General features: G+C 49.1%; 1 protein-coding gene across 3 annotated transcripts in view; it reads left to right on the forward strand.

Annotated features, from left to right (window-relative positions):
* Positions 1-12,919, forward strand: part of LRP11 (LDL receptor related protein 11) — a 43,937-nt gene that overhangs the window by 28,745 nt on the left and 2,273 nt on the right. For all 3 annotated transcript variants that reach the window (XM_075554391.1, XM_075554392.1, XM_075554393.1), the window contains one exon: positions 9,532-9,624. In XM_075554391.1, coding sequence (XP_075410506.1) covers positions 9,532-9,624 — 93 coding nt within the window. The remainder of the gene's footprint in view (positions 1-9,531; positions 9,625-12,919) is intronic.

Raw genomic sequence — 12,919 nt, forward strand, 5'->3', positions numbered from 1 at the left:
GCCTCAGTGGCAGTGAGTTTGGTTTGGGGGCTTACCCAAACATGTCTGCAGAACATGTGAAATTCTATGAAGGGCTTTTCTTTTTTTAATTTGGATATGTAAATATATATACACATATGCACAAAGATCATTTTATTACGGGCTCTTACAGCTCCTATAACAATCCATCCACACATCAATTGTATCAAGCATTTTTGTACATATGTTGCCATCATTTTCTAAACATTCACTTTCTAGTTGAGCCCTTGGTATCATCTCCTCTTTATTTTAAAATTGTGGTTTGGGTGAAAGTTCACAGAGCAAATTTGTTTCCATTCAGGAATCTATGCACATCTTGTCTCCAGATGTTGGTTGCAAGCCCCTTGAGCGGTTCCCATGTCCACTCCTTTCTCTCCTGCCCCACCCCCCACCACTGGAGTTTTGCTGTGGGGAAAATGCTACCCTTTCGGGTTCTGGGGAGTTCATTCCTCAGAGGGGTATCGTTCACCTCATAGACCTGCCTGTTTGGCTGCCAGGTGACCCCCGGGGTGGGTTCCATTCTAGACTTGAAGGGTGTGAAGGGCTTGTCTTTGGACAGTTTGGGTGGTGGTGGTGGTGTTAGGTGCCATCAAGGTCGCTCCGACCCATAGCGGCCCAATGCACAACAGAAACACTCTCAGTCCTAGGCCTGAGGCCAGCGGTGCAGGTGCTGTGTCAATCCATCTTGTCGTGGGCTCTCCTCTCTTTCTCTGCCCTTCTACCAAACATGATGGCTCTGTGAGGCCGGGTTGACTAGAGAAACAAAACCAGGGTCGCTCAGATCTGGGTAAGAGAGAGTTTTATAACAAGAAGGAATGATGCGTCAAAAATACCCCAGCCCAGTCCAGTTCAAATCCATGTCTGATACTAGTCCATAAGTTCCTCTTCAGACTCACAAAGCCACATGCAATGATCCAGAATGCAGGAAGGTCACAAGCCAGGGGGTGCAAAGTCCTGTGGATCTAATGGTGCAGTTCCTCACAGGGCTCTGGCATGTCTCAGAGTGGCTCTCCAGCAGGAAGGTAAAGGCAAAGAGAGAAGGGGAGGTTCCCAGGACCCTCCTTGTGAGGAGGTCACGCCCACAAGAAGGCACCATCAGGCTGTGACCGGATTGGCAATCTAGACTCCACCCATACACTTCAAGTTGACATCAAATCATTTAACTACCACAATGTCCTTCTCCAGGGACTGGTCTCTCCTGACAACATGTCCAAAGTCTGTAAGATGAAGTCTTGCCATCCTTACCCCTAAGGAGCACTCTGACCTTATTTCTTCCAGTACAGATTGGTTTGTCTTTTTAGCAATCCGTAGTTCTTTCAACATTCTTCTCCAGCACCACAACTCAAATGTATCCATTCTTCTATGGTCTTCCTTATTCATGTCCAACTTTCACATGTATATGACACAATGGAAAATACCATGGCTGGGTCAAGCTCACCTTAGTCCTCAAAGCAACATCCTTCCTCTTCAATACTCTGAAGAGGTCTTGTGCAGCAGATTTACCTAATGTAATACATCTTTTGATCTCTTGACTGCTGCTTCCATGAACATTGATTGTGGTTCCAAGTGAGACAAAATCCTTGACAACTTCAACTTTTTCTCCATTGAGGATGTTGGTCTTCCTTACCTTGAGTTGTAATTCACACTGAAGGCTACAATCCTTGATCTTCATCAGCAAGTGCTTCAAGTTCTCCTCACTTTCAGCAAGCAAGGCTGTTTCATCTGCACACCGCAGGCTGCTAGTTAATAAACATTCCTCCAATCATGATGCCATACCCGTCATGTAATGCAGCTTCTCTGAATTTGGGTGTTTAAGTACCTCCATTTTAGTGTAAGTGCCCTTTAAGGTACCGGCTGTTGACCAATTCTTAGTTGGTAGTGCCACCTAGAGGGCGGGTCAATCCCTGCATCCAAGTCGGGATTGATTTTAGTCCCTGATCTCCATTAAAAAGGACAAAATAATAATAATTGATAAACGATCAAGGGTTCAGAAGGGAAAGGGGAGCGGGGGAGGGGGAAAATAAGGAGCTGATACCAAGGGCCCAAGTGGAAAGCGGGTGTTTTGAGAATGATGATGGCAACATGTGTACAAATGTGCTTGACACAATGGATGTATGTAAGGATTGTGATAAGAGTTGTATGAGCCCCTACTACAATGATAACCAAAAACAAGGTTTGCATAAAGAAAACAGCCCCTGGGTAGTGCAAGCAGTTGACACCGTAGGCTTCTAACTGACAGGTTAAAGGGTTGGAATTACCTAGACACACTTCAGAAGCAAGGTCTGGTGAACTACTTTTGGGTAAATCAGCCAGGAAACCCTTGTGAAGCACTCTTCTCCTCTGAAGTCAAGTTGACTCCTGTGGCTGGTCTGACTTTATGGAGGAAAGAGTTACCGACGAAACCATCTTGGGAGACCAGTTGTCTTTGGGAGGCCTGGTGAGGGAGTGAAGAACTACTGAGAGGACTGTTCTTGGAGGCCAGGATGGGTGAACTCTCGCCACATATTGTGGTAGCGAGGCCCACGTGGGCACCATTGAGTCTGCTGAAAGCAGGGTGGAGATCAAAACCAGGTCTCCATCCGCAGCCTTGACTAAGTTCTAGTAGTGGCTCTGCCTTGAGGAAGTTACGGTGTGTGTCTAGACCCACTGCCTCTTCTGTACCCAAGGGCTTGAACCAGATGGTCTCCGAGGACCCGTCAGCCCTGAGAGCCTGCTTCAGGAGTGCTCATTGCCACCTGACTCGCAGACACAAGTGATTTTCGTCCTGTGACTCCCAGGCTGGGTAAATCTATGGAGACAGCAACTAGATGGATAGTTTCTTGGGGTTATGACAGGAGGGTTTGGGGAGGGGAAAGGGGCAGGGGAAAACCGGGAGCTAATAATAAGAATGAAGAAAACATGAAATTGCAGGGATGAATGTACCACTCCCTTTAACACTGAGAATGGCCTGCTGTGTGAATCCTATGTCATTCAGGGGGTTATAAATAGCCTGCCATTCGTGTCGCCCGGCATCCTTCCTTCCGCCTGGCTGCTGTGGTTGCTAGTTGCTGTTGCGTCCACCCTGAACCCACAGACAACAGAGCAACGCACTGACCAGTCCTGCGCCTTCCCCACACTCATGGACGAGCCCGAGTCCATTATTGCAGCACCCACTGTGTGTTTCCGTTGCCTTCCAACCGATGGGGGCTCGTCTCACAGCAACTGTGGAGGTACTGTTGGACGGGGACCCTTAGAGCGTTGTGGGTTTGCTCCCTGCCTTAAGGTCATACTCACTGTATTTTGGAGTGGTGGCTCTACTTCTTTGTTAGTCTTTAGATAATATTCTATTGTGTGTTTAGTGGACCTTTACACAGCAAATTACTGAAAGGTCCAAACCCACTGCCATTGAGTGGATTCTGATCCATGGCGACCCAACACAGGAGCCAGCGTGGCCGGTCAAGTCCCTATTAACAAATTCTGTACAGATTGTCCAGTGATGTTCGTCACAGATATTTTTACCAGGTGTCAGCATTCGCATGATTTCTATTCTGGCTGCTCCCTTTCCATCCAGCCAACTCCCTTGCCCAGACCTTACCTTTTTGTCTTGCTGGAGGCTACATGTTGGCCATCTGCTCTCATGTAGGTGGATTTTTCTTTTTAAGGAGCACAGTATTCATGGGTGAGAGTATTTATGAGCCAATCTGCAATTTAGCTGAAAAGATAACCTCAGGAAAGAGTTTCAGGTCCACGTTTAAAGGCAATCTCAGGGTGATAGTCTTTGGGGTTCCTCTAGTCTCAATCAGTCCAGTAAGTCTGGGCTTTTTGAGAATTTTTGAGAATTTGAGTTTTGTTCTACATTTTCCTCCCATTCTATCTGGGTCCATCCACTCTTTCCCTAATCAGAAAGGGTGGTAAGGGTAGCTGGGCACCATCTAGTTCTTCTGGTCTCAGTGGATGAGGCCATGTCAGAAGGGATGTGAGTCCTGCAGACTAGTTTCATCTTTATGTGCACTTTCCCTCATTTCTCCTTGCTCCAGACAAGTAGAGACGAATCGTTGTATCTTAGATGGCCTCTTGCAAGTCTTTAAGACCCGAAGTGCTACTCAGCAAACTAGGATAAAGAACCTACCCTTGGTAAACTATACTATGGCTGTTGACCGAATTGTCCCACAGTCTACGGTCTAAATCTTCAAACCCAGCACACCATTCTGTGAATGCTGTTGGTTTGGTCCGTAGAACTTCCATTGGCTAGTATCTGAAGTAGAGCTCAGATCTTTCTTCCTAGATGGCCTTAGTCTGGGAGCTCGGAAGCCTGTCCACCATGGTATTTGAAATACCAGGGAATTCCACCAGTATTTAAATTCCAGCATCAAAGCAACGTGCAAACCATCACGGATGGGGAAGTGACAAACAGCTGGCGGGAGTTATTGCTGATTGAGTTCAGCACTATGTCCTGGTGCGTATGGACACAGGATCCTTTGGAAAATCATGCTCCCAGCTGTTATCTTAACCAGCTCACAATTTGAAAGGTGTTGATGTTTTCTGCTGTCCTGATCATAAGCGCTAGTGGTGCAGTGGTTATGAGCCTGGCTGCTAAGCCGAAAGGTTGATAGTTCAAACTCACCAGCCACCATGAGGGGGAAAGATTGCAGCCTTGAAAATCTGCCCAATTGGGTCACTATGAATCAGAATTGAATGACAGTGGGTTTTATTTGTAATGAAGATGTAAGGAATGGAATTTCACAGGATCACAGATTGGTTGTCCAATTATTATTTATAATAGCTATGTATTTGGAAAAATAAAGATAATGCATAATGTTTTTGTAGAAAATTACCAAAATCCAGAAAAATGTCAAGGTGAAACTAGCAAAACTCACCATTCACCTGTTGTTCTATTTTCTTTTAGCTATTTTTATTTATACATAAATGGAGCTAATTTATTTTTAATGAAACTAGGATAATTTTTTTTAACAAGATCTTGGTTTTTTTCCTCATGTAATAAGAATTTCTTATGTGGGTAATATTCACCAACTTTTAAGTCAGGCATGAGGAGACCAGGAAGAACAGAACAAAGGAAGGGGTAGGAAGGGTCCTTATGGTGGTGGGGTTTCTATCTGGCAGCAGGGGTGTGTTCCCTCCCCCTCTAGGATCCCCCAGGCCCCCAGACTAGTATCTCCACTTGTCCCTCGAGCTCACACCAGTTAAAGAGCCAGCACAAGGTGTGGATGACCAATGTATTTTTACAGGCCTGAGTCTTACAGGGGTGGCCACTAGCACAATGAACATGGATTCCCGCCCAGATACATTTCAAGGCTGAGGGAGACCTGGCTCTTGTCAGACACCTGAAGAAATACTAAGGATGAGGCCAAGAGAGGTGGTATAATACAGATAGTGGTGAGGTGCAATTTCTCATTGATGACGTGGGCAAGGGGAAGCACTTCCAAGGAGCAGTGTTTGCAGGAGGACAGAAACACAGGTTCAGGCTCCCCGGGGCCGTTCCTGCTGTCTGTAGACAGTGTGCTTTTACCCCAAGTGTATTAGGAAGCCATCACTAAGGGCCTTGGCACTGGTTGGCCCTACAGTGAAAGGGCATCGGCCACCAGCACCTGTACCCTCCTTTCCCAGTCTACTGCTTTGGAGAAGGTCACTTGGTCAACTAGAGCCAGGTGGTGCCTTAAATACCCATTGTCCTGGAACACTTGGTGAGCCTTCTTGCAGGGGAAAAGGCCAGGCCGTTCAGTAAGTGCAATTATACGGCGAGAATAGGTAAAGATATAGTGAAGTCATAGCGAGCATGAGAGATAAAAGAGATTGAAATAATGGAGACAGACACATTTCATGGTAGCATGCTCACCTCCTGGATGACCATGATCTTACCAGCCAGGTCCGCGCACAGCGTGGGCTGAGGTGAGGTCCATAGGTGAGGTAGGGCAGAGAACTGGCCGTGGGGGGCCAGCTTTATTGCTAACCAATGCTTATAACTACTTAGGGGGGCATGATTACAGGTAACCACACGTCACAGGAAGGGGAAGTACAATAGGCATACACATCATAGGAAGGGGATGTACAATAGGCATAAGCGTGACAGGAAGGGGATGGACCCGGGGTGTGCACACAGGAAGGGGAGGGGCTAGAGATACACATGTGACAAGATGGGCGGACCCTAGATTCATAATGGCAGTCTAACCTTGGTCACCCTTAGGTGGCTTGACCTCCTTGGGGTTGCCTACAAGGAAACAGTCAACTACCATTCTTATCAGGAGAGAGTGGGGCCTACTTGTGGGATAAACCTCGGTGACTGGTTGACCTCCAAGTGTATAGTCATTCACCAGGTGTAGCAAGCAGCTAAGTTTGGCATACATTTGGGGGAGACAACTTGGGGAAAATCTTTCTGTTTCTCACAATTCCCCCTTTTGTTTTATACATAAAATTCAAAAGAGCCACAGGGGCGAAAGGATTATTTTCTATATATTGAGAGCTGTCAAGGCAAATTTAATGACCAAATTAATATAGCCAAAAACTCAGGCTTATGGTACATATGTTGAATCCAGGTTTGGAGGATAAAGTCCCCCTATGCCCATCTACTGTTGGGGGAAGGCATGAGAGGGGCTGGATGCCACGATGGGAAGAGATAGACCAAACAGGAGCGTCTGCTTCTGTAGGGAGATAGAATCAACCGTGTGCTCACTTTAAGGCAGCACAGCTTTAAGGGGAGAAACTGTGGAAATGATTGACTATCGCAGGAACATGTACTCGGACTATATCTCCAACTCCCAGAGTGGCGGCTTTCCTACCATGGAACATTGGCTTTCCAGATTCCCTCCATACAAGTCAGGGAATAAGTCCCAGTTCTATTTCCCTCAGTGTCAGTATCCCACACCTTCTACAAGGTGTCGGCTGAAAGTTCGGGCCATGTAATGGCGTTTGTAGAAGTTTTACCATTTGAACTCTAAGCGTAGCTTATGCAGAATAGTCTGTTCTTTAAGCCCTGGCCCCAGCCAGTCAGTCCAAGAAATCACTTGTTTCAGATAAAATCTCGTGGTTCATCTTATCTGCAAATGAGCCTTATCTAAGTGACATGATCTGCCTCCTGATAGGCTTTTACAATTACCCTACAGCCTAGTGCAAGATCAGAGGAGAGAGTCATATTTTTTATCAGTTCTGCCTTAACCAGAGGGGAGCGAGCCCTGGTGGCCTAGGGGCTGTGCCAAGCGCTGCACTGCTAACTGGCTGTCCTCTTTCTGACAGTCACATGCTGCTTGGAGAGGGCGGACTGGACACCCAACAGGATCCCATTAGCAATGCCTCACAGCTAAACCACAATCCAATCAGTTTGTGCCCCACCTTCTGACCCAGAGCCATCAGGAACACAAAGGTCGTCTGGTGGGAGTAACAAAGGTTAGGGCTAGAAGGGCCATGTTAACAATTCACTGCATTGCCAGGCCTTCTCAAAGGGCACTAGGACCCTGATAGGCAAGTGTGCCAAGAGAATGTCAGCGAGGGATGTTGTGGTTATGTTTCTGTGGTCCTTAAACCCAGAACCGCCAGACTCACTGCTATCCAGTTAATGCCGACTTGTGTGAGTTGCCATCAAATCGGTTCCAACTTGTTATGCTCATGCCTGCTATGTCAGTTCATCTCATATGACAGTTTCCGATGGCTTTTCAGGCCTCTGCTCTATGCTGCCATGAGGTCTCAGGAAGCTTCCTGGAAGAAGCAGGTGTACAGTCACATGGGCCTGGCTGTGAGTCTCCCAGGCTAAAAACAGAGCACCCCTTCCTGGAGCGCCCACCCACCAACTTCGCAGACCAGCAGCTCAAGACATCAGTGAAACAACCAAGAGCAAGTATGGTGCCTGCATGAGACAGCCTGCTGTCGCAGGTGGTGTCAGGAAGCTACAGAACATTCTGGAAGGCAGGCTCGGATGGTAGCACCCATTCCCAGCTGCTGTTTCCCAGTCTTCCAAAAGTTGCTTCTGCTGTGAATGAAAGGGAGCTGAAGACAAGACAACTCCAGCCTCCGGCTCCTCTGTGAATGTACAGCAGTGCGTGGAAAACAGAAATCCACAGGGGAGGGAAAAAGTCATTTCCTAACACACCCTCAAGGGATTGCTGCCAAAGTGAATTACTTGCAGAAACAAGTGTTTAGAAATTTTGTTTTGGTTCCAAATGGCCCTCTGGTGAGAGGCGGTAATGGGAAGTGAAAGGTTCCGTAGGCAGAAGTCCAGCTTCTGCTAGGCCTCGGGAAAGGCAGTGAATTCCTTCATGGCACACACAGCGCAGAGATTCACACTTCACAGGCCATGAGGACATGACCCGGGCATCTGGGGATTTGTAGAGCCCTGGCCAGTGTGTCTTCTCTACCGAACACTGCCCCCACCACCCCCTTCCTCCCTTGCCGTCTGCCTCGCCCTGGAACGATGGCTGCTTTCTATATCCTGCCGCTCCATATATTCTGAAGATTCACAATGGACCAATGTCGATTTGCAGATGAACCTGCCTTCATGACTCGATCCAAGAACAGGTGGCCCCTGTCTCTCTGTCCCTTCCAGATAAATTGCCCCAGCCCCCACTGAGGGAACATTCAGATGTGCGGCTTCATCTGCATAGGTTTGTCTGCCACTGTTTTCCTGATAGAGAATTGTTTCTTGATATAAAGCTCTTTCTTACACATGTAGGAGTGTCTCTGGATTTGTCTCTAGTCAACCTGGCCTTGCACAGCCATGAACTGCAAGGTCAGCAGTTTGGAAGAGAGGGAGAAAGAGGAGGCTTTCTGCTCCCATAAAGATTTACAGTCTTCAAAACCCACAGGGGCAGTGCTTCCCTGTCCTAGATGGTCACTATGAGTCCCAACGACTTGATGGCACTGAGTTGGGCTTTGGTTTGCACTTGAGGAAGCTGGAAAGGGGCTGCTGACAGCCCCGGCAGTGGGGGTCGCAGGCAGGCAGGGGGCTGCTGCTGGATTCTTTGAAAAATCAAACCTGGTCTTACTGTTTGCGTGTGGCCAGAAGCCCAGGGACGGACCTTGACTTCTTTCTAGCCCAACACCTGTCCCTTCTCCAGGGAGGTGGGCGTGGAGGGGGCATCCTGGCAGTGAACTTGCAGAGACCTTTCTCCCTGGTGACTTTGTGAGCGTCTAGTCATCCGCTACATCGTTGATCACATCAGCCACCCCCGAGTGTGTCAGCATCAAAGGTCAAAACCAATTGTCCTTGAATCGACGTTGACCCTGCAGGGCGACCCGGTGTACGCCTCAGAAGCATGGTTCTCACAGGGTTCCGATTGCTGGTTTCTCGAAAGCAGACTACAGGCCTTTCCTCAGAGACGTCACATGCTAGGCTCAAACCTCCAACCTTCCTGGTAGCATCCAAACAAGCAAGTTACTGGCACCACCCAGGGACTCAGCATAAGGCCTGTGCTAGGTCTTCTCTACGGCTCAGCTGTAAAAAGGCAAGCCAGGGGGTGTTTCGTGTCTGCTTCCTGGGGGGTTTCTGATGCCCTTCCAGTAAGCGTTCTGTTTCCTTCCTGCCTGCAGATGGCCATCACCCCGGTAACAAGAGAAAAGAGAATTTCATCTTTGCGGCAAAGATCGGTCAGAGAAGGCGGGAACACCCAGCCCCCGAAGCAGGTAAGGTTACACCTAGGTGACTCATTGCAGAGCATCCAAACCTGCAGGGCTCATGCATCTTGTCTCTGGGGGTGTTAGATGGAGCCTCGGGTATTCAGGACAAGAGCAGTGACCTGTGGGGCAGAACTGTCTCCCTAATTCCTAGGTCTCACTGCATCGCTGGGCTCTGGATGGCCCCCGACACCTTTGGGCCTCACTTTCCTCGCTTCTTCATAAGTTGGCTGGACCTTCCTGTTGTGCGTTCCATGGAAGATGGACACTGAGGCACAGGGTGTCACAGGCACGAAGCTAGCATCAGACGCCCCGGGGCAAATGCTTCCTCCACTCCTAGACCCCGTGCCCCAGGACACGCTCCTTTACCTCTCTGCAAGCCAAGGACAGTAACCTTGTCTGCCTGCAGGGCCAGTAGAGTGCTTGGGCCCAGTAGCACGCTGCTGAGCTCCGACCATGAGCTCAGTTGATAAATGTTGGTAGTTTGTCATGTGTTGTTTATGATGCAACAGGACGAACGGTCCTTCTCGTGTCCCCTCTCCCTTTAGGGCCTCTAATGACAAAGTCAGGAACTAAGGAGGGTGAGGAAATGCTTAGGAGATATTTAGGAGGTGGAAGAAAATCCTAGATCATTTTTGTGGTTTGTGATGAAGAAGAAAACACTATAAAGGCCATGGGCCTAGATCAGAGCAGATCTCAGTCCTAAACCCCACTACTTCATATGTCCAAGGAGCGTGGAGAGGACACGACAGGACCCTTGAATTAGGGGTTTCAACAGTGAAGAAGGCATCATTTTGAAACAGGCGCTGGCTGAGGATGCGCAGTTACAGACAGCCGTGGAGCGATTCTACTCTGCTCTGTCAGCTTGCTGTGTGGGTCACAATGGGTCAGAATCAACTTAAGGCCACTAAACTCGGTGCCATCGAGTTGATACTGATGCCTGGAGACCCTTTCGGGCAGGGTAGAACTGCCCCTGAGAGTGTCCGAGACGGCAACTCCTTATGAAAGTAGAAAGCCTTCTCTTCCCGCTGGTGGTTTAGAACTGCTGTCCTCGAGGTTAGCAGCCCAACATGTAGCCACTACGCACCAGGGCTCCCCAACTTCACAGCAGGGGTGTTTGTTTTTTTCCCTAAGAACATCTTCTAGGACCAGTTCTCAAACTGGGAGGCAAACAACCCTTTCACAGGGGACGCCCAATTCATCACAGGAGCAAAATGACAGTGATGAAGTAGCAACAACAATAATTTTATGGTTGGGGGATGAACCCAACATGAGGAACTGTAAGAAAGGGTGGTGGCATGAGGAAGGTTGAGAACCTCTGCTCTAGGAGCTAGACAGATGCCATGCAGTTGGGTGCCCTCTCCCCCATCATATGTGACCCAAGATGTTTCCGTGAAAGGACCCCTTCCCCATTGCTCTGCAGCAGGGATCCAGACCCGCCCCTCCTCCCATGCCCACTTGTGTGCCGAGTCTCGGGTCTAACTGGCCAATGCCCCTTAAAGCTGTTAGAGGTCTTGAGGGTCGTTCCCAGGCATGTGCACCGCATGCAGCCATGCCTGTGGGTGGTTGCTGAGACAAGCAGCAGGAGGTGCTGCAGGCGGTTCGGAAAGCTCTCCTTTTCAAAGTAGCCCAGCGCAAAGCGCTGCAGGAACCGTCCCAACAAACGCTTGAAAAGTCCAGAATAATGTCTGGTACGCGGGAAAGTACGTTGGGGGAAGACTTCCTCTTCTTTGGAATCACAGCCTTGAACGGCATCAGGTGCGATGACTCAGAGATCTGGTGTCCGACATAGTGAATGGAGACCGCCTCTAGATTGACTCTAGGTCTGGTTTGTTACCATGGTTGTCAGTTCGCATCAAGTCACCCCCAACTCAGGGCAGCCCCGTTCCCAAACCGCTGCCAGCCCTGCACCTCCTCCAGCTCAGCCGTGGATCAGACCGCTCTGATGCACATGGTTTTCCCAGGCTGATTTTCATAGGTAGAACACAGGCCTTTCTTCCTAGTCTGTCTTAGTCTGGAAGCTCCCCTGAGACCTGTTCAGTTTCACAGCACCCTCCCAGTCTCTTCTTACTGACAGATGGGTGGTGGTCGGGCATGGAGGGACACTGGCCAGGAACAGAACCCACATCTCCCACAGGGAAGGCAATAATTCTTTCTGTACCTGCCCTTCATCTACACGAGTCTTTCGGGTCACTAGGCGTCAGCATCGACCCAACGGCGGTGAGTTTGGTTTGTATGGCTTTTTAGAATAAGTATCACATCGATCAGATCCTGTCTCAGAAGGAAAATGTCACAGCGTGAGACCACGGGCCACGGAGCCGTCCTGCCTGGTTTCGCGTCCCAGCTCCCCCACTTTCTGTACAATCATAGTCAAGTCACCGAATTCCCTCATCTATAAAAAGGGGATGGTAATAGGACCAACTCTTGGGATGGTTGTGAGAACTAAGTGAGTTCAGGTAGAAAGCAATGAAAACAAACCTGGCGTTCGTTGGGCTACTAACCACTAGGTCACCAGTTCAAAACCACCAGCTGCTCCAAGGGAGAAAGATGAAGATTTCTACACTCTTCAAGAATTACAGCTGGAAGCCCACGCCTCTACTTCCACCCATTGGCAAGACTCCTGCAGCTAAAAATAGCTCCAGCATTGCACCCCCAGAGCTGGCTGCACCCCAGAGCCAGCTGGGTCTGATAGGCAAGACTGGTCTGGGCATGCCCTGCCCCTTCCAGACTCAGCAAAGCCTCAGAAGGTCACCTCTGGCCTGGGCTTGGAGGACCAGCCAGCCACACCGAAGACCTCTGTGGAGGGGAATTGAAGAGAGATTGTCCTTCGCCCCCCTAGGGCAAAACAACACCAGCATGTGTTCAAGTTTGCTTTCAACTAGAGTCTACAGGCAAGGGTAGCGTTCCTGGTGATAAAGGGAAAACTTTGCTCAGGCTTAAACCAGAACAAGAAAGCAGGATGGGCCAGACTTATTTTAAGAGCAAATGACCACGTATGAATCCACCAGTGGAACCCACGGCATGCTGGCCATGTCCAGGCAGTCACGGTGCCATTGTCGTTTCTCCAAACGTCTTACGGGGACTGTAAGGGGATCTGGTGGCAGTGTCCCACTGACACATACATGTTCTGTGGGAGCCCCCGACAGAATACGGTTTTAAGGAGATACGAGTTTAAGGGCACAGGAGTCCTGGTGGCTTAATGGGTTAGGTATTGGGCTGGTGACCACAAGGTCACCTGTTCAAAACCACTAGCCCCTCTGCAGGAGTAAGACAAGGTTTTCTATTCCCACAAAGAGTTGCGGTC

Source organism: Tenrec ecaudatus, chromosome 7 (genome assembly GCF_050624435.1).
Source record: "Tenrec ecaudatus isolate mTenEca1 chromosome 7, mTenEca1.hap1, whole genome shotgun sequence".
In the NCBI taxonomy this organism is placed as follows: domain Eukaryota; kingdom Metazoa; phylum Chordata; class Mammalia; order Afrosoricida; family Tenrecidae; genus Tenrec; species Tenrec ecaudatus.